At 43.1% G+C, this 22360-nt stretch overlaps 1 protein-coding gene across 1 annotated transcript in view; it reads right to left on the bottom strand.

Annotated features, from left to right (window-relative positions):
• The window catches only part of ankrd13c (ankyrin repeat domain 13C), a 99212-nt gene continuing 76852 nt past the window's right edge, over positions 1 to 22360 (bottom strand). Inside the window, exons 11-13 of the mRNA XM_078561256.1 lie at positions 9659 to 9757; positions 8444 to 8544; positions 1 to 1924 (exon numbers count right to left, since the gene is read on the bottom strand). Of these exons, the coding sequence (XP_078417382.1) occupies positions 1794 to 1924; positions 8444 to 8544; positions 9659 to 9757 (331 nt within the window). The 3' untranslated portion in view covers positions 1 to 1793. The remainder of the gene's footprint in view (positions 1925 to 8443; positions 8545 to 9658; positions 9758 to 22360) is intronic.

Raw genomic sequence — 22360 nt, 5'->3', positions numbered from 1 at the left:
TGGGTTTTGAACTATATTTATTTATACAAAGCACATTTGGTAAACAACTTAACGCTAATTTTTCATCATACCAATACCACAAGATATTGATACATTTACAAGATACATTTTCTTTTTAAAACTCTAATTATCCAATTTAACACTTTCATATCATGACATCCCTATTCATTGCTTCATGCTTCCATTTTCATTAGTTCAGAGGAAAGATTCCAATAATCTGAAATGTTAATTTTATATAATCTTTAGAGATTAAAACTCTTCGCACTTAACTGGTGGGGCCTAAGATTTGAAAGAAATTGCAAACCTTAAGGTCAGCAGTCATGAGCAGGACGAGTTAATCAATTACAAGAAAGAAATGTCATGTAACTCGGGCTATATGAGAGTCACATTACTCTGTTCCACGAGTGAGGTAGCCTTCAGACAGTTCTCACTTGGATAGTCCTACTTTGACTTTAAACATGGTTATACAAGCATTAAAGTTAAAAAGGAGTAGGGTTTTTCCCAAAAAAAAACTTATTTGTGGTTATATACAGTGCATTCTTTAAATTGGAACAATTTTGTTCACCAAAAAGCTAGTGCTTTATGAACATATTCCAAAAACTTTTGGGAATATTATATTAGTTTTCTTAAAACTTTTTTGTACAAAAAAATACTTTAAAACTGTGTAGATTGTGAATTTTGAGTGTGACATTGTTTGCATCAGCTGCAGCTGAGCTGTTTATTTGACACAAAGAACAGGTCTTTCCCACTTGGAGAAGGTTAGGAATCATCATCGTATTCAACGGGAACTGACTGGCCACTTTTGGTCACTTGTCTTCTCACCACATAGGAGGGTAAATCATCATCAGGCATGGCTAAACAATGCAGTACTACACTACAGCCAAACAGACCTTAAGGTCTTACTGGAAGTTCCATGCAATTCCAGTTGAAGCAATGGAATATTTCTAATATCCCATATGAGTATCACCACTTTGAAACCTTGCTGATAATTGTGTATGCACAATCATGTTTATACAGTAATTTTTCAATTACGTTCAAAAAAACTACATTTCCCTTTTAGAATCATGTAATGCTAATTAAAACATAAGATTTAACTTAACTTGAAATTGCAGAACAATAACCTTTACCTTTCTGAATAACCATCGTACAGTCAGCAAAATTAAATGTTGCATCCTGCACTTTGTAGGTTACTCTTTCAGAACCTAGCTTCTCCTTTTCCCAACACTTGTAAAACTAAATGTAGCACTAATAAAATAGTGTTTTAAAAATATTAAGACACTGTGAATGAGTACCTAAAAATAGGAGGTACAAATAAATATCAAAATAGTAACAGCATACCAATTCTAGAAAAAATTAACAGGCAATTTGGCTTTTTAGTAATTAATTGGATTGCACACTAATATTTTCTTTTCATTTAGCCAATTACTTGAAGGTGAATTACAGCAAAATGCCTTCCTTCTAATTTTCTAGCAACCAAATTATTTAATCATTGATATATGTATGTACATTTTCATGAAAAAGTTGAAGTTCTTAAATGGATTATTTTGCAAATAGAACATCTTGAATTGATGGTCAGGAATTTAATAAAGGGATTTTTCCAAATCAAAGAAAAAAGCTGTATAGTCTATTTCTGTAAGACTTTCCATTCTTCCATTTAGGAATGTTCCAGAGTTTCTCCAAATGATATCTTCATATCATCAAAGGAAGAACCAAGTCAAACTCTTAGATGGAGAAAAAAGAACACACAGCACCTAACATTCTCTTCTTAGTCCCATAATAACCAGGCAGCCAAATCAAAGTTCAGGGAACCTGCTCGGGTCTTCGCTATAGTCATTTGGAATATTGAAGATAGAGTCGTTAAACCCGTCATATCGGAATTCCTGAAATGTCACAGTGGCAGTGATGGTTGGAAACACAGGTATATCTAAATAGGAGGCACAAGCAGATTAGTGCAGGTTGACCATACATGATTAAGGAGTTAATTGCAGTAAAATGCTCCAGATAGAGATTGTTTTAAGTTCCTAATTTCTAGCAAAATGTTTGACAAGTTTTAAATGTTTTTAAAGGCAACCAAATTATTTTCATACAACTATTTTGTATACAAATCAATTCTGTGACAGCCATTCATTGGTTCATTCCCTAGGGAATATAGTGACCAGAATCAAGCTGTCTGGTTTAAATTTCAAAGAATGCTTGGCAGTTAACTGTCAGTCACCATCAACTGGGGCATTCTCCATGGCAACGCCTCTACCAGACTCCACTTGTCAACCAACCAGCACACTCTTCTCATACAGTATACATTTGTTCTTTCCCCAGATATTGGCATATTATTGTGAATTGTCCTGAGTGCAAAATGAAAAGCTTCGACAAAAATAAAGTATCTTTCAGTAATACTCAAGTTCTGTAGTACCAAATAACATTGTCCAGTATAATCTTAGATGTCTACATATTTTAACAGTAGGAATGAGATTAGGGAGTGGCTGACTGAAGACACATGAATCCACATTAGCACTATACAATCAGAACATCCCTAATTTTCATTATTCCTGGGATATACAGACGATGAACGACCAGTAATCCTGATCCTATGTGCCCATTATGTTCCTTTATAACTGTATTCACTTCTCCTTTACCCATCTATTTAACCAATTCTTAAGTAGTGATAAAAGCAAAAAACTGCGAATGCTGGAAATCCAAAACAAAAATACCTGGAAAAACTCAGCTTGTCTGACAGCATCTGCAGAGAGGAACACAGTTAACGTTGAGTCCGTATGACTCTTCAACAGAACTAAGGAAAAATAGAAAAGAGGCGAAATATAAGCTGGTTTAAGGGGGGGAGGTGGGACAGGTAGAGCTGGATAGAGGGCCAGTGATAGGTGGAGATAACCAAAAGATGTCATAGACAAAAGGACAAAGAGGTGTTGAAGCTGGTGATATTATCTAAGGAATGTGATAATAAAGGTACAGATAGCCCGAGTGGCGGTGGGGTGAGGGGAAGGGATCAAAATAAGCTAAAAGGCAGAGATAAAACAATGGATGGAAATGCATTTAAAAATAATGGAAATAGGTGGGAAAAGAAAAATCTATATAAATTATTGGAAAAAAGGGGGATCGGAAAGGGGGTGGGGATGGAGGAGAGAGTTCATGATCTAAAATTGTTGAACTCAATATTCAGTCCGGAAGGCTGTAAAGTACCTAGTCAGAAGATGAGATGCTGTTCCTCCAGTTTGTGTTGAGCTTCACTGGAACAACGCAGCAGGCCTAGGACAGACATGTGGGCATGAGAGCAGGGTGGAGTGTCGAAATGGCAAGCGACAGGAAGGTCTGGGTCATGCTTGCGGACAGACTGAAGGTGTTCCTCAAAGCGGTCACCCAGTCTGCGTTTGGTCTCTCCAATGTAAAGGAAACCGCATTGGGAGCAGCGAATGCAGTAGACTAAATTGAGGGAAATGCAAGTGAAATGCTGCTTCACTTGAAAGGAGTGTTTGGGCCCTTGGACGGTGAGGAGAGAGGAAGTAAAGGGGCAGGTGTTGCACCTTCTGCAGTTGCATGGGAAGGTGCCGTGGGAGGGGGTTGAGGTGTAGGGGTTGATGGAGGAGTGGACCAGGGTGTCCTGGAGAACACCCTTGACTACAGCTCCTTACATCCTGCTTCCTGTAAGGATTCCATCCCATTCTCTCAGTTTCTTCGCCTCCGTCGCATCTGTTCTGATGATACCACTTTCAAAAACAGTTCCTCTGACATGTCTTCCTTCTTAACCGAGGTTTTCCACCCACGGTGGTTGACAGGACCCTCAATCGTGTCCAGCCCATCTCTCGCGCATCTGCCCTCACACCTTCCTCTCCCTCCCAGAACCATGATAGGGTCCCCCTTGTCCTCACACCCACCCCACCAGCCTCCACATTCAAAGGATCATCCTCCGCCATTTCCACCAACTCCAGCATGATGCCACCACCAAACACATCTTCCCTTCACTCCCCTCTGCGGCATTCCGCAGGGATCGTTCCTTCCGGTACACCCTGGTCCACTCCTCCATCACCCCCAACACCTCAACCCCCTCCCATGGCACCTTCCCTTGCAACCGCAGAAGGTGCAACACCTGCCCCTTTACTTCCCCTCTGCTCACCGTCCAAGGGCCCAAACACTCCTTTCAAGTGAAGCAGCATTTCATTTGCACTTCCCTCAATTTAGTCTATTGCATTTGTTGCTCCCAATGCGGTTTCCTCTACATTGGAGAGACCAAACGCAGACTGGGTGACCACTTTGCGGAACACCTTTGGTCTGTCCACAAGCATGACCCAGACCCTCTCTGTCGCTTGCCATTTCAACACTCCACCCTGCTCTCATGCCCACATGTCTGTCCTTGGCCTGCTGCATTGCTACAGTGAAGCTCAACACAAACTGGAGGAACAGCACCTCATCTTCTAACTAGTCACTTTACAGCCTTCCGGACTGAATATTGAGTTCAACAATTTTAGATCATGAACTCTCTCCTCCATCCCCACCCCCTTTCCAATCCCCCTTTTTTCCAATAATTTATATAGATTTTTCTTTTCCCACCTATTTCCATTATTTTTAAATGCATTTCCACCCATTGTTTTATCTCTGCCTTTTAGCCTATTTCGATCCCTTCCCCCCATCCCACCCCCACCAGGGCTATCTGTACATTTATTATCACATTCCTTAGATAATATCACCAGCTTCAACACCTCTTTGTCCTTTTGTCTATGACACCTTTTGGTTATCTCCACCTATCACTGGCCCTCTATCCAGCTCTACCTGTCCCACCCCACCTTAAACCAGCTTATATTTCACCTCTTTTCTATTTTTCCTTAGTTCTGTTGAAGAGTCATATGGACTCGAAACGTTAACTGTGTTCCTCTCTGCAGATGCTGTCAGACCTGCTGAGTTTTTCCAGGTAATTTTGTTTTTGTCTTAAGTAGTAATCTAGTTTCTGCTGGGTAGAATCATTCTTGGTTAGGTCGTGAGTTGGTCCAAAGGCACAATTCTAGTTTTCAAAAGGCTGCTTCTGGGCCCAGTGAATTATTTCCCATCAATTATATTAGCAAATAGCCTAGCAGGCAGTGAGGCCTGACCTGGTAGGTATATCCAGAACATTTACCTTGTTTAAAAACAAAATCTAATTTCTTTACCAATGACAAATTAGATTTGTGCCTGGATTGCCAAGTTGATTTTTTACAATTGTAATTATAACTAATACTAGATTCAACATTAGATTCAATAGCCTGCAACCAGTCAAATAGCAATTTGAAGGGTTAGTTAGCTCTTCAAAAAGGAAGACAATTGTGTACAACCTAAAAAATCTCATGAGAGTTAAGATGGCTCAGTGCATCATCCAATCTGTTGGCCAATTCCATTTGTATAATGTAGGGTTTAACCAGACAGACATATTAAAAGGGAAGGCTCTCCCTCTTCTCAGAGCAGCACTTTGATTGATAGCTATTTTTAGGTCCCTTGAACAAAGAGGTGGGTCACCTCCTGCCACCCTGAATCCTATCCTGCCAAATTACTGACCACCCAATTTTGCTTCCTCATCTCCATGTTAGCCAACATTGTTAACAGATCCCTCTCCTCAATTACTGTTCTCCCTTTCAAATCTGGCATTATCAGTCCCCCTCAAAAAACTTACCCTCGACTTGATTGTCCTTGCAAACTACCACTTCTTCTCCAACCTCCCAATCCTCTTCAAAATCCTCAGGCATGCTGTCAGCTACTAAATCAGTGCCCATTTTTCGCTGGAATTCCATGTTTGTATACCTCCAAACAGGCTTTTGTCCCACCACAGTACTGAAATAGCCCTTATCAAAAATCACAAAATGATATGCTAAATGACCGTGACCATAGTAAAGTATGCCTACTTATCATCTCAAACAGTCTGCTGCCCTTGACACAGCTGACCACATTATTGTCACCAACTCGCCTCCTGTTGTCATCCAGCTGGAAGGGACTGCACTGACCTGGTTTCATTCTTATCTATCCAGTCGTAAGCAGAAATTCACCTGCAATGGCTTCTCTCACCACTTCCATACTATTAACCTTTGGAGTTGAGGATCTATCCTATTTCTTATCTACATGGTGCCCCTTGGCATCGTCATCTGAAAGCACAACTTTAATCTTCTGCCATAAGATAAAAGCAAAAAACTGCAGATGCTGGAAATACAAAACAAAAATAAAATTACCTAAAAAACTCAGCAGGTCTAGCAGCATCTGTGGAGAGGAACACAGTTAAATGTTTCGAGTCCGTATGACTCTTCAACAGAACTAAGTAAAAATAGAAGAGAGGTGAAATATAAGCTGGTTTAAGGGGTGGGGAGTGGGACAAGTAGAGCTGGATAGAGGGCCAGTGATAGGTGGAGATAGCCAAAAGATATCATAGACAAAAAGGACAAGGAGGTGTTGAAGGTGGTGATATTATCTAAGGAATGTGCTAATTAAGGGTAGAAAGCAGGACAAGCATGGTGTTCCACCCACGGTGGTTGACAGGGCCCTCAACCGTGTCCGGCCCATCTCCCGCGCATCCGCCCTCACACCTTCCTCTCCCTCCCAGAAACATGATAGGGTCCCCCTTGTCCTCACTTATCACCCCACCAGCCTCCGCATTCAAAGGATCATCCTCCGCCATTTCTGCCAACTCCAGCATGATGCCACCAAACACATCTTCCCTTCACCCCCCCTGGCGGCATTCCGCAGGGATCGTTCCCTCCGGGACACCCTGGTCCACTCCTCCATCACCCCCTACACCTCAACCCCTTCCCATGCAACCGCAGAAGGTGCAACACCTGCCCCTTTACTTCCCCTCTCCTCACCGTCCAAGGGCCCAAACACTCCTTTCAAGTGAAGCAGCATTTCACTTGCACTTCCCTCAATTTAATCTACTGCATTTGTTGCTCCCAATGCAGTCTCCTCTACATTGGAGACACCAAACGCAGACTGGATGACCGCTTTGCAGAACACCTTCGGTCTGTCCACAAGCATGGCTCAGACCTCCCTGTTGCTTGCCATTTCAACACTCCACCCTGCTCTCATGCCCACATGTCTGTCCTTGGCCTGCTGCATTGCTCCAGTGAAGCTCAACGCAAACTGGAGGAACAGCACCTCATCTTCCAACTAGGCACTTTACAGCCTTCCGGATTGAATATCGAGTTCAACAATTTTAGATCATGAACTCTCTCCTCCATCCTCACCCCCTTTTTGATCCCCTTTTTTTCCAATAATTTATATAGATTTTTCTTTCCCCACCTATTTCCATTATTTTTAAATGTATTTCCATCCATTGTTTTATCTCTACCTTTTAGCCTATTTTGATTCCTTCACCCCACCCCCACTAGGGCTATCTGTACCTTGCTTGTCCTGCTTTCTACCCTTAATTAGCACATTCCTTAGATAATATCACCACCTTCAACACCTCTTTGTCCTTTTGTCTAAGCCAAAAGATGTCAATCTCCACCTATCACTGGCCCTCTATCCAGCTCTACTTGTCCCACCCCCCCTTAAACCAGCTTATATTTCACCTCTTCTATTTTTACTTAGTTCTGTTGAAGAGTCATACGGACTCGAAACGTTAATTGTGTTCCTCTCAGCAGATGCTGCCAGACCTGCTGAGTTTTTCCAGTTATTTTTATTTTTGTTTTTAATCTTCTGCCATCAAGTTCACATATAAAAGAGAAAAAGTTGCATCTTTATCACTTTCATAACTCCAGGCGTATAACAGCATATGGCTTCTCACTGTGTCAAACTTATGTACATAAACCAGCTAGCTATCCACTTCAAGCTTTGAATAAGCACTGCTGAGTTGATACATAGTTACATAGAATTTTATAGCATAGAAACAGGCCAGTTAGCCCAACAGCTCTATGCTAAAGTTTATCCTCCTCGAGCCTCATCTCGCCTCACTGCATCTCACTTGATCAACATATGGTCTATTTCAGTTCACCTTACGCACATTATATTTCAATGGCTAGTGTACAGAATAAGAGTTCTCTGTTAAAATTCCTGAGCAATGCTATAATTTTAGTTATTTTACAATATGGAGAAGGGTGCTTATGAGTGATTGGTGAAATATAATCAGCGAATATGGTCTTGAATTTCCTCACATTTTCTGCCCTATGTAAATGGGGTTTCCACTATACTTTTGATGAGTTTGCAACATCTCAGTGGAAGAAAGTCAAGAAATTTCAGGGCTAACATCTAACATAAAATCTCAAAAACTGTGACATTATGAGAGAGTCTTTCTACTACGCAGTCTTTGTGGACATATTCCTGTCTTCACACTGTGTTGTGTGGCACTACGACAGTGCTAAACAGATCTGACATCTCAAAGCTGGGTATTCATATGTCGCTGTGGGTCATCAGCAGAATTCTATTCCACTACAATTTAAGCTCATGGCCCAACATATCACTTTACCATTATCTTACTACTTACCTAATTTAACAGGAAATCCTGGTGGAAGCTTCATCTGAACAAATTCTCTGAGTTTATTAAAGTGCTTGAAGGGTGCTATGACCTCTAAAACATTCAGTAACCTATCAGTAAGAAATCAATAGGAAAAGAAAAATTATGGAACCAGAATAAGGTTACCACAACAAAATTAGGAAAAACATATACAAAATACATTCTAATTGATCTTTGACCGTTACGCAAAATTTTTATATTATTGTGTGGTGACACCTGCAATTTAAAACAAGGGATGAGAACCCACTCATTTACATATACACGGGTTAAATGTTTCACTCTTGTCCAATACAACGTATATTTATATAGCATCCCTTAACGTAATAAAACACCCCAAGGACCATAATAAAACAAAATATGACACCGAGCCACAAAGAGATATTAGTTCAGATAACCAAAAGCATGGTCAAAGTAGCAGGTTTTAGGGAGCTTCTTAAAAGAGGAAAGTGAGGTACAGAGGTCAAGAGGTATCGGATGGGAATTTCAGCTTAGGGCCTAATCAACTGAAGGTGTGAACACCAATGGAGGAGCGATTAAATTGGGGATGCTCAAGAGGTCAGAATTAGGTGAGCTTAGATATCTTGAAAATTTGTGGGGTTGAAGAAAATTAGCAAGGATGGGGGTGGGGGGGGCTGTAGTGAGGTGAGTGAGGGAGGAGGAGAAGCCATGGACGGATTTGAAAGCAAGGACGACAATTCTAAACTCAAAATTCTGCTTGGCGGGGAGCCAATGCAGATCAGGGAACAAAGGGATGATAGTTGAATGACATTTGGAGAGAGTTAATACAATGTGGGAGCAGGAAGAGAAACCATTATAAGTGACACTCTGGCAATGATTGAATTTTCAAAGTTTTTTGTTTCAAAAATATCTCCTGATTGGGGAAGGGAATGTTAGATATTTTACATTAATGTCCAGTGAAAGGAAAATCAGCTTACTGAGTGTGTAATCTAAAGATAATGTTCCAACCAAATAATTATCAGTTTGAAACCATGGGGAAAGTTAGCAAGCAAAACAAATACTTGTTAAATCAGTTGTGTTTATGTAAAATACTAATCGGACTTTCACTGTTAAGTTTTCTGTACAAAAGTTTTAAAGTTTTCGAATACTCAAGGATTTGTTGTGCTCTGCATAAGCATCATATCTGCAAGGAAATTATGATGAATACATCCACACAAGACTACTTACGAGTCAATGCCCAGAGGAAACTCCTGGCTCATGGCTATTGTGGCTTTGAATGTTTTTTTGCTCTCTTTGCAGACCAGTTCTCTTCCTAGATGAGGAGCCCTAGATGCAAATTAAAGTTATATTAGTGAACAGTTATTGATAAGATAATAGCAGTGTAGAAGAGAAAATCTAAGATTTGTTATACACATGGTTAGCTTGTATAATAACCAAGATAACCACAGGAAATCAAGGCTTCTCTCCCATTATATATAAAATTTAATATCAACAGCTAGGAGCCAAGTGTGGTGGCTTGTTCACTAAGCAATAGCCAACATAAAATCACAAATATTTTTCCAATCCCACAACACTGATTATTAATCTGAAAACAGTTAATTACCTCCCATCCACTTGCTTTAGAAACTAACAGATATTGCCTCAAAAAAAGGCATTAGAGAATTAGGATGCATTTGTATTGCCACTTTAACATTACTGCAAAGCATTTTTCATGAAGCAGTAATTCTAAAGTTACAGTGCAACTCTAGAGCAAGACTCTGGCGAGATCTCATGAAGCAGATGGTCTCATGTCACTTAGCTATGACAAGGAAGTATAATCCCAGCACACTATCAAATCAGGTTTAAAAGTTCTGGATCCTTTGGATTTTGTTGACACTTTATAAAGCTTCGAGTGGATTTAAATGCTACAAGTGGGTGCACTTGCGGCCAAACTCAGTTTCAAGAAGGGGAATTTTGCCTCAAAAATTCAATTCATTATTTTATGATAGGCAGCTCTCTGAGCACTGTAAAATTAGAATCTGATTGTTCTATTAAAACTGTCTTCTGGTGGATCTGGGATGGTATAACCATGCATATGTAAAGTTCTCTTCTTCTAGACAGGACAATTAGTTTGAGCAAGACAATTTATTCGAGCTAATGCTTGGCTGGAATCAATATTATTATAAAAGCAAAAAACAGCCACCATCCTGCTGATCTCCTACTGGGTAAATGTACCTGCTGGTATAGTACTAAATCACAGGGCACCAGACTATCCCTGGTTCAATACTTATTTAGTGCTGAGTTAGCTCTCCATCAAGGCAATATTTGGGGTACCAGTGTTCACAAGATAGGAAGGCGGCTAAAAAGATTAGATAGATTAGAGTGGATGCCTGATGAAGGTAGCACCAAGATTTACCGTAAAGCTCAAGACCATGGTCTGGGATCACAGAAGGAGGAGCCTGAATGAGATACCGAAGAGCTGACAACATATATAGAACCGTGCCCCTAGCATCTTCAGAAGTGGCAAAAAAAATTGTGGGGGCGTGTGGGGGAAGAAATAAAAGTATAAAAGCATAAGGGTTTCAGAGATAGGAAAATGCAAAGCCATAAAAGGATGAGAATTTTAAACTGGAAGGATTGGGGACCTGGAGCTAAAGAAGATCAGCAAATACAGGGCTAATGTAGAATAGTATACAGGCATCAAAGTTTTGCAAGAGTTACAGGTTTATGGAAGGGAGAGGATAGGATATCGGCAGGAGGGCACTGGATCAAGTCTGGAGGTTGCTGCAGTATGGGCAAGGGTTTTTGGCAACGTATGTGATAAGGCAGGGCAAATATGTGAGCGATTGGTCTGTGTTGGGAGAGGATGTGGTCAGAAACTCAATTCACGATTATAAAATCGTGCAGCACAGAAGGATTCGGCCCATCGAGTCTGCACCGACTCTTTGAAGATTAATCCAGTTAATCTCATTCCCCTGCTTTTTCCTCGCAATTTTTTCTCCTTCATGTATTTAGCCAATTCCCTTATTATTTTATTACCTATCCATAGCTACCCTGAGGTGGTAATACTTTCCCTTAAATCACAACAGTACTTGCATTGATGGATCTTCCACGATGGTGTCACATAGGAAATTCCAAGATTTTGACCTAACGACAATGATGAAATGACATTATCTGTCCGTGCAAGGATGGTGTTTGGCTTACTTCAAAGAGGGTGCCGAGATTACATTTCAATTCAAGCTGACATAACTGGTGAAGGGGACAAAATCAATAGCAAAGAAATGGAATCTGTGACTTGACTAAATACAACAGCCTGGGTCTTCTCAATGCTCAATTGCAGGAAATTGCCTCTCAGTGGGCTGAATGTTGTACATAAGGCAGTGGAAGGGTTGAGTGAGCTAGTGGTCAGATAAAATTGAATGTAAACATGTGATCACACTTAGCGTACAGTTCTAGTCACAACAGTCCCAAAAAAATTGCAGCTTTTGAGAGGATACAGAAGAGGGCAATCAGAATGCCGGAAGAGGTGAGCAGATTGAATTATATCAAGCAATTACTCAAATTGGGCATGTTCTCACTGGAAAGGAGATGTGGTGACATGATTGTGTTTTTAGGATTCTAATGGAATGAGTTAATGTTGAGCACAAGCAGCAGATTCACCTAGTTTAGAAATGTAGAATTGAAGGACACAAGCCTGCACTTTGAACAGAAGTGCAAACCTAATCTGCAAAAATGTCATGATCATAAGGGAGCCTGTTTCATAAGTTTACACTCTCGCACTAAAGCAGAAGTAGATGGTGCTGATTCAAACAAATGCAAGTTAGATTTCTTTCATAAAATAAACTTTGGGACACAGTATATGAGGAATTTAAGACACGACCAAATTATGTTTAATAAATCAGAATGTGCTAGAAATACTCCGCAGGTCTGGCAGCATCTGAGGAGTGAGAAACAGAATTGATATTTCAATTTGAATACGACTTCTTCAGAAGCTTTGGTAGAACTGGATCTGGATCTTTGGTTCCCGAAGCTTTCTACCATTTAAGGTTTGCCTCAGCTGATGACTGGGTTGTTGTCGATTAGTTGGTAGAGATTGATTGCCATGATTAGTCAATAACTCTACTGTTGCCATATCATGTGATTACCAGGACGGCAGAAAGTGAACTAGATGGACCTTGGTCTTTTTTTTCATCTTGTACCTCCTATGTGGACCCTGGCCCCCATGTCTTCGGATGTTGCTGCCAAGGAGGCCACATATAGATTCGGAAGAGGGGCTAAGCATACTTCATTGGTGGACTTCAGGAGTAACTGTGCAGGGATGGGAAGAGAATCCATTGTGAATTATGTTTGGATATGCAAGATTGAACCAAAGTAAGTGTTGTCCCACGGTACCTGGACAATGGAGGACAGCCATTGGAGGATGGTGGTGTGGTTGATGATACCAAAGGATGCAGAGAGGTGATGAAAAGCAAGGAGTGAAAGTACAGCACAGTCAAAAAGGATGTCATCTGTGACTTTGACTGGGGCCATTTCAGTGCTGTGACAGGAGCAAAAACCCGGCTGAAGAAACTCAAACATAGATTTGCAAGAAAAGTGGGCAACTACATATTGAAGGACTTTGGAACGGAAAGGCGGAAGCTAATGGGACAGCATTTTGGAAGGGCACAGAGGCCAAGTGTGGGTTGTTTTGAGAAGTGGGTTTATGGCAGCCGTTTTGAAAGGAAGGGGGACAGTACTCGAGGAAAAAAAAACGTTTACAATTTCAGCTAGCATCTGGACAGGAAAGGGAAGTTCGGTGGTCAGCAGTTTACTGGGACCTGGTCAAGAAAACAGTAGGTATGTCTCATAGACAAGATGAGCTTACAGCGAGCTCAAGGGTAAAGGGGAGAAATATTAGGGAAGGACATGGGTTCAAGGTTAGGGCTGGTGGTATAACAGAGGCAACTGAGTGAATGGTCTCAACCTTACTGACAAAGAAGCCCATGAGTTATTAGCACTTGTTGGGAGGGCAGGATGGAGGTGACAGCAGATGGCTGGCAACAATGTTCCCTCGAGTTCTGTGGCATGCAGAATGTACTGTGCAGGCAACAAAAAGACTGCACACAAGCAGTGTTCCCATTAAGATATGTACATATGTGTAGCTGTGTGACAATCTTAAAGGCAGTGTACTGTGCAACAAACAGACTATGTGCAGTAAGGGAAATTAAAGTACAGAGTAAGGGGATGCACAGAGAGGAGACTACACCAGAGTGCGATGTAGACAGTGTGTGTAGTTGGGAATCTGGGTTCATGTGGGAATTCAGTGCAGAGGGTCAAAGATGTGCTCCTTTGGTGAGTTTTCTTCCTTTGATTCCAAGCTAGGAGGATGCAACTTTCTATTATTTTAAACAAAAACAGAAATACCTGGAAAAACTCAGCAGGTCTGGCAGCATCGGCTGAACAAAGTTGACGTTTCGAGTCCTCATGACCCTTCAACAGAACTAAGTAAAAATAGGACAGGGGTGAAATATAAGCTGGTTTAAGGTGGGGGGGTGGTGGAGGTTGTAGGGACAAGCAAGCAGTGATAGGAGCAGATAATCAAAAGATGTCACAGACAAAAGAACAAAGAGGTGTTGAAGGTGGTGATATTATCTAAAAGAATGTGCTAATTAAGAATGGATAGCAGGACACGCAAGGTACAGATAGCTCTAGTGGGGGTGGGGTGAAATAAGACTAAAAGGGCATAAAAGGTATAGATTTAAAAATAATGGAAATAGGTGGGGAAAGAAAAATCTATATAAATTATTGGAAAAAACAAAAGGGAGGGAGAAGAAATGGAAAGGGGGTGGGGATGGAGGAGGGAGTTCAAGATCGAAAATTGTTGAACTCAATATTCAGTCCAGAAGGCTGTAAAGTGCCTAGTCGGAAGATGAAGTGCTGTTCCTCCAGTTTGCGTTGAGCTTCACTAGAACAATGCAGCAAGCCAAGGACAGACATGTGGGCAAGAGAGCAGGGTGGAGTGTTAAAATGGCAAGCGACAGGGAGGTTTGGGTCATTCTTGCGGACAGACCGAAGGTGCTCTGCAAAGCGGTCACCCAGTTTGCGTTTGGTCTCTCCAATGTAGAGGAAACCACATTGGGAGCAACGAATGCAGTAGACTAAGTTGAGGGAAGTGCAAGTGAAATGCTGCTTCACTTGAAAGGAGTGTTTGGGCCCTTGGACGGTGAGGAGAGAGGAAGTGAAGGGGCAGGTGTTTCATATTTTGCGTATGCATGGGGAGGTGCCGTAGGTTGAGGAGTAGGGGGTGATGGAGGAGTGGACCAGGGTGTCACGGAGGGAACGATCCCTATGGAATGCCGCCAGGAGGGGTGAAGGGAAGATGTGTTTGGTGGTGGCATCATGCTGGAGTTGGCGGAAATGGCGGAGGATGATCCTTTGAATGCAGAGGCTGGTGGGGTGATAAGTGAGGACAAGGGGGACCCTATCATGTTTCTGGGAAGCTGAGAGCTTCTTCTTCCTCAAACAGAGGCCCGAACAATCCCCATCCACCACTACTCTCCTCCGTCTGGCTGAACTTGTTCTCACACTGAACAATTTCTCCTTTAACTCCTCTCGCTTCCTCCAAATAAAAGGTGTGGCTATGGGTACCCGCATGGGCCCCAGCTATGCCTGTCTCTTTATGGGGTATGTGGAACATTCCTTATTCCAGTCCTACTCCGGCCCCCTCCCACAACTCTTTCTCCGGTACATCGATGATTACTTCGGTGCTGCTTTGTGCTCTCGTCGGGACCTGGGAAAATTTATTAATTTTGCTTCCAATCTCCACCCCTCCATCATTTTCACATGGTCCCTCTCTGACACTTCCATTCTCTTCCTTGACCTCTCTGTCTCAATTTCTGGTGATAGACTGTCCACCAATATCCATTACAAGCCTACCGACTCCCAAAGCTATCTCGACTACAACTCCTCACACCCCGCTTCTTGTAAGGACTCCATCCCATTCTCTCAGTTCCTTCGCCTCCGTCGCATCTGTTCTGATGATGCTACCTTCAAAAACAGTTCCTCTGACATGTCCTCCTTCTTCCTTAACCAAGGTTTTCCACCCACGGTAGTTGACAGGGCCCTCAACCGTGTCCGGTCCATCTCCCGCGCACCCGCCCTCACGCCTTCTCCTCCCTCCCAGAAACATGATAAGGTCCCCCTTGTTCTCACTTATCACCCCACCAGCCTCCACATTCAAAGGATCATCCTCCGCCATTTCCGCCAACTCCAGCATGATGCCACCACCAAACACATCTTCCCTTCACCCAACGGGGGCATTCCGTAGGGATCGTTCCCTCCGTGACACCCTGGTCCACTCCTCCATCACCCCCTACTCCTCAACCCCCACCCACGGCACCTCCCCGTGCATACGCAAAATATGCAACGCCTGCCCCTTCACTTCCTCTCTCCTCACCGTCCAAGGGCCCAAACACTCCTTTCAAGTGAAGCAGCATTTCACTTGCACTTCCCTCAACTTAGTCTACTGCATTCGTTGCTCCCAATGCGGTTTCCTCTACATTGGAGAGAACAAACGCAGACTGGGTGACCGCTTTGCAGAACACCTGCGGTCTGTCCGCAAGAAAGACCCAAACCTCCCTGTTGCTTGCCATTTTAACACTCCACCCTGCTCTCTTGCCCACATGTCTGTCCTTGGCTTGCTGCATTGTTCCAGCGAAGCTCAACGCAAACTGGAGGTACAGCACCTCATCTTCCGACTAGGCACTTTACAGCCTTCTGGACTGAATATTGAGTTCAACAACTTTAGAGCTTGAACTCCCTCCTCCATCCCCACCCCCTTTCCGTTTCTTCCCCCTCCCTTTTGTTTTTTCCAATAATTTATATAGATTTTTCTTTTCCCACCTATTTCCATTATTTTTAAATCTATACCTTTTATGCCCTTTTAGTCTTATTTCACCCCACCCCCCACTAGAGCTATCTGTACTTTGCGTGTCCTGCTATCCATTTTTAATTAGCACATTCTTTTAGATAATATCACCACCTTCAACACCTCTTTGTTCTTTTGTCTGTGACAACTTTTGATTATCTGCTCCTATCACTGCTTGCTTGTCCCTACAACCACCCCCCCACCTTAAGCCAGCTTATATTTCACCCCTCTCCTATTTTTACTTAGTTCTGTTGAAGGCTCATGAGGACTCGAAACATCAACTTTGTTCTTCTCCGCCGACGCTGCCAGACCTGCTGAGTTTTTCCAGGTATTTCTGTTTTTGTTTTGGATTTCCAGCATCCACAGTTTTTTGTTTTTATTTCTATTATTTTAGTTGTGTAATTATTAACTCATTGACTAATTAAATACATAAGGTTAGACAGAAATGGCAGGAATGATGGTGTGCCATGGCTACAGCATGTGGGAATCTGTGGAATGCAATCCCAGACAACCGTATCTGCAGTAAGTGTCTACAGCTTGCAGAACTTTGGCTTAGAGTTGCGGAGCTGGAGTCAGAGTTGTGGATATTGCGGCGCATGTAGGGTGGGGATGGGGGTTGCCTGTGAACACTGTTCCAAGAGGCAATAACACCCTTATGTTAGGCAGAACTTTAGAGTTGGTGAATGGTCAGGGACAGTGGGGGTGTGACTGTGAGTCAGATAGGATGGGGAATCAGCACACAGTGACGGAGGAACCTCAGCCTCGGACTGTGTCCAACAGATAAGAGGTGCTTGCTATCTGTGTGGATGAGGAGAAGGACTGCAAGGTGGATGAGTGGACTGGCCATGGTACCATGGTGAAGGATGCCATTCAAGTGGGGGAAGCAAAGAAGCATTTGGTAGTGACAGGAGACAGTATAGTCAGGGGGATAATACTGTTCTTTGCAGCTGGGACAGGGATCTCAGAAGGTTGAGTTGCCTGCCAATGCCAGGGTTAACGAAGTCTCCTCATGGCTAGAAAGGAACTTGGAGTGGGAGGGGGAGGATCCAGTTGTCGTGGTCCACATGGGAACCAACGACTTAGGCAGCACCAGGAACGATGTTCTGAGAGACATTGTTAAGTTAGAGTCCAAATTAAAACACAGAATATCAAAGGTAATCATCTCCACATTGTTACCTGAGCCACATGCCAATTGGTGTGGGGTCAAGCAGATTAGAGAATTAAACACATGGTTCAAAGAATGGTGTGGGATTAGGGGGTTTCGATTCATGGGGCATTGGCATCAATACTCAGGGAAGAGTGAGCTATTCCGTTGGGATGGGCTCTGCTTGAATCTCACTGGGCCTGGCTGGCCAATTGTATCAGCAAACAAGGTAATTGCAGAGAATAGAAATTAAAGGTTCTTTATCTGAATGAAGCATCTGCAATAAGATAGATGAACTAGTGGCATAGAGGTAAATGATTTAGATCTAATTGCCATTAAAAACATGATTACAAGATGATCAAAGTTGGGAAATAAATATTCCAGAGTACACGATGTTTCAGAAAGACAGACAGAATGGCAAAGGAGAAAGGTGGCCCTGATAGTAAAGGATGATACAAGCATATTAGTGAGAAATCATCTTGGTTCAGAAAAACATGAAATAGAATCAGGATGGATGGAAACTAGGAATAGCAAGTGTTAGAAAAAACTGGTGGGAGTAGAAACATGTAAAAATAGCAAATAGGAGCAGGTGCAGGTCATTCGGCCCTTCGAGCCTGTTCCGTCATTCAATATGATCAGAGTTGATCCTCTATCTCAACGCTATACTCCCGCACTCTCCCCATAACCCTTGACACCTTTAGAGTCCAGAAATTTATATTCTTCTTAAATATATTGAGTGACTTGGCCTCCACAGACTTATGTGGTAGAGAATTCCACAGGTTCACCACCCTCTGAGAGAAGAAGTTTCTCCTCATTTCAGTCTACCCTGTATCTGGAGATTGTAACTGTTTTAGACCACCCCCCAACCCCTGCCAGCCAGAGGAAATATCATCCCTGCACGCAGTCTGTCCATCCATGTCAGAATTTTATACATTTCAATGAGATCTCCTCTCATTCTTCTAAACTCTAATGAATATAGGCCTAGTCGGCCAAATCTCTCCTCATACAATCCTGCCATCCCAGGAATCAGTCTGGTGAACTTTTGCTGCACTCCCTCTATGGCAAGTATATCCTTTCTTAGTTAAGGAGAACAAAACTGCAACAATACTCCTGGTGTGGTCTCACCAAGGCCCTGTACAGCTGCAGTAAGACATCCTTGCTCCTGTTTTCAAGTCCTTTCACAATGAAGGCCAAAATATCATCTGCCTTCCTAACTGCTTGCTGCACCTGCATGCTTTCAGTGATTGGTTTACAAGGACACCCAGGACCCTTTGTACATCAACATTTCCCAATTTATCACCATTTAAATAATACTCTGCCATTCTGTTTTTCCTACCAAAGTGGATAACTTCATACTTATCCACGTTATACTGCATTTGCCATGTATTTGCCCACTCACTCAACTTGTCTAAATCACCTTGAAGCCTCTTAACACCCTCCTCAATGCTCACATTCCCACCAAGTTTCATGTCGCCAGCAAACTTGGAAATATTACATTTTGTTCCCTCATCCAAATCATTGAAAAATATTGTGAATAGCTGGGGCCCAAGCACTGATCCCTGTGGTACCCCACTAGTCACCGCCTGCCAATCTGAAAATGATGCATTTATTCCTACTGTTTCCTGCCTGCTAACCAATTCTCAATCCATATTACCCCAAACCCCATGTGCTTTAGTTTTCCACACTAACCTCTGATGTGGGACTTTATCAAAAGCTGTCAGAAAATCCAAATACACCACATCCAATGGTTCTCCCTCACCTATTCTGCTAGTTACATCCTCAAAGAACTCCAGGAGGTTTGTCAAACATGATTTCCCTTTCATAATTCCATGCTGACTCTGTCAATCGCCTGAAGCCTGATTAGGGCCCGAATAGGTGTTGATCACCATTTGAAGCTTAACTAGTGAGAGTAATCTCAGCTCTATTTAAGAAAGGGACTATTTAGAAGCACACTACAGTGTGCTTGCACACGAGCAGGGGAGAGATCTCATCCTGAGTGAGTGTGGGTATTGGCAATTTGGTGCACAATGGGAATTAGGGGAAAGAGGTGCTCTTTGCATTTTTTCTTTGCTATCCAACTTCTTAAATCTTCAGGAGAGTGGTCTTGCCCTGCTGCAGCAGTAGAGGCAACAAGGGAAAGGAATGAGTGGTAAGTAGTGGGTAAGGTCAGGTAAGTATTTACTACTTTCATCGCTTATAGTTTAAGGTATTTTTGTGATTTATAGTTTGTATATTCTGTAGTAACGAGGATCAGGAAAGAAGGGCCCTCGAGTAATTGATTTAAAAGGTTTAATTTAATGGAATAAGTCATGGCAGGAGAGCTCAAAGCCGTGGTGTGCTCCTCATGCTCCATGTGGGAAGCTGGGAACATTTCCAGTGCCCGGGACCAGCACGTGTGCAGGAAGTGAGTCCAGCTGTAGCTCCTGGAAGCTCAGGTTTCAGAGCTGGAACAGCAGCTGGGGACACTGTGGAGCATCCACGAGTCTGAGAGCATCGTGGATAGCACGTTTAGAGAGATGGTCACACCGCAGCTGAAGGGACTTGAGGAAAGAAGGGAATGGGTGACCACCAGGCAGTCCAAGAGAAACAGGCAGGTAGTTTAGGAGTCCCCTGGGGTCCCGCTCGCAAATCGGTATTCCATTTTGGAGGCTGATGAGGGCACTGGTTCCTCCAGGGAGTGCAGACAGAGCCAAGCTTCTGGCACCACAAGCAGCCTGTCTGTACAGGAGGGGAGGAAGAGAGGAAGAGCAATAGGAATAGAAGATTCTACAGCCAGGGGAAGAGGTAGGCGCTACCGTGGCCATCAGCGTGACTCCAGAATGGTGTGTTGCCTCCCTGGTGTCAGGGTCCGGCATGTCACTGAACGGCTGCAGGGCATCCTGAAGAGAGAGGGTGATAAGGCAGAGGTCATGGTACATGTTGGTACCAATGACATAGGTAAAAAGAGGGATACGGTCTTGCATCAAGAATTCAGGGAGTTAGGCAGTAGACTAAAAGGCAAGATCTCTCGGGTTGTAATCTCTGGATTACTCCCAGTGCCACATGTTAGCGAGCTCAGAAAGAGAATTGCGCAGATGAATACATGGCTTAAGAGTTGGTGCAGGAAGGAGGGTTTCAGATTGATGGATCACTGGGACCGTTTTTGGGGAAGGTGGGACCTGTACAAGCGAGTCTACATCTGAACCAAAGCAGGACTAACGTCCTTGCGGGCAGGTTTGCTAGTGCTGTTGGGAGGAGTTTAAACTAATTTAGCAGGGGGAGGGGACACAGAATGTTAGCAGAATAGGGACACATCATAATACAGTAAAACAATCAAGTCAGAGGGAGTACGGCTGCATTAAGTTTCAGGGGAGTAAGGCAAGGCTGGATGGCCTCTACTTTAATACCAGGAGTATTACAGGTAAAACAGGGGTGAGGACTGACATGTGGAATTGTGATATACTAGCCATCACTAAGACGTGGTTCAGGGAGGGGTAGGTTTGGCAGCTCAACATTCCGGGATATAGAATCTTCAGGTGAGACAGGGGAGGGGGTAAAAGAGGAGGAGGCATTGCATTATTAGTTAAGGAGTCAGTTACTGCAGTAAGGAGCGATGATATCTTGGAGAGGGCATCGAATGAAGCTTTGTGGGTAGAGTTTAGGAATAAAAAATGAGCAGCCACATTGTTAGGCGTTTATTAGAGACCCCCAGATAGTCAGTGGGAAATTGAGCAAATATGTGCACAATTTACAGAAGTACGTAAAAACAATAATAGGGTAATTATATTAGGTGATTTCAACTTTCCCAACATTAATTGGGATAGACATAGTGTTAAGGGCTTGGATGGAGTGGATTTCTTGAAATGTATACAGGAGAACTTTTTTGGTCAATATGTAGAGGGTCTAACAAGGGACCGGGCAGTGCTGGACCTAATTCTGGGGAATGAAGCCGGACAGGCGGTTGAGGTGGTGGTGGGGGGGCATTTTAGTGATAGCGACCACAACATGGTACAATTTAAGCTTGTTATCGACAAAGAAATAGACAAGTTGCAAAAAAAATGTTTTGGATTGGGGGAGAGTGGATTTTAGTGAAATAAGGCAGGATCTGGCCAAGGTAGACTGGGAACAGCTACTTGTGGGGAAATCTACAGAGGAACAGTGGGGGGCGTTCAGAAAGGAAATGGGGAGGGTACAGGCTCAACATGTTCCCTCTAGGGTGATAGGAAGCAGTAACAAGCCCAGAGAACCATGGATGACCAGAGATATTCAGGATATGATGAGAAGGAAAAGAGGCTTTTAGCAGGTACAAGGGAAGCAAATCAGCGGAGGCATTAGTAGAGTACAGAAATTGCAGGGTGGAGCTTAAGAAAGCAATTAGGAGAGCAAAGAGGGGATATGAGAAAACTCTGGCTGGTAACAGTAGGGAAAATCCCAAGATATTCTATAAGTATATCAATGGGAGGAGGATAACCAGGGAAAGAGTGGGGCCCATTAGGGACCAAGGGGGCAATCTATGGGTGGAGCCAGAGGACATCGGTAGAGTGTTGAACGAATACTCCACATCCGTCTTCACCCAAGAGAATGAGGATGAAGGTATCGAACTTGGGGAGAGAGACTGCGAGGTTCTTGAGCAAATTGATATAAGGAGTGACAAGGTATTGGAGGTATTGGCAGGCTTAAAAGTGGACAAATCTCCAGGTCCGAATGATTTGTGTCCCTGACTGCTGAGGAAGGGAAGGGAGGAGATCGCAGGGGCTATGACCCAAATTTTTAATTCCTCTTTGGCCACGGGGGAGGTGCCAGAGGACTGGAGAACAGCTCATGTGGTTCCGCTATTTAAAAAGGATTGTAGAGAGAAGCCACGGAATTACAGGCCAGTGAGTCTCATGTCAGTGGTAGGGAAACTATTGGAGAAATTTCT

The sequence above is a fragment of the Cetorhinus maximus genome, chromosome 17 (assembly GCF_964194155.1).
Source record: "Cetorhinus maximus chromosome 17, sCetMax3.hap1.1, whole genome shotgun sequence".
Classification (NCBI taxonomy): Eukaryota; Metazoa; Chordata; class Chondrichthyes; order Lamniformes; family Cetorhinidae; genus Cetorhinus; species Cetorhinus maximus.
This window is presented reverse-complemented; position numbering and strand designations above follow the sequence as displayed.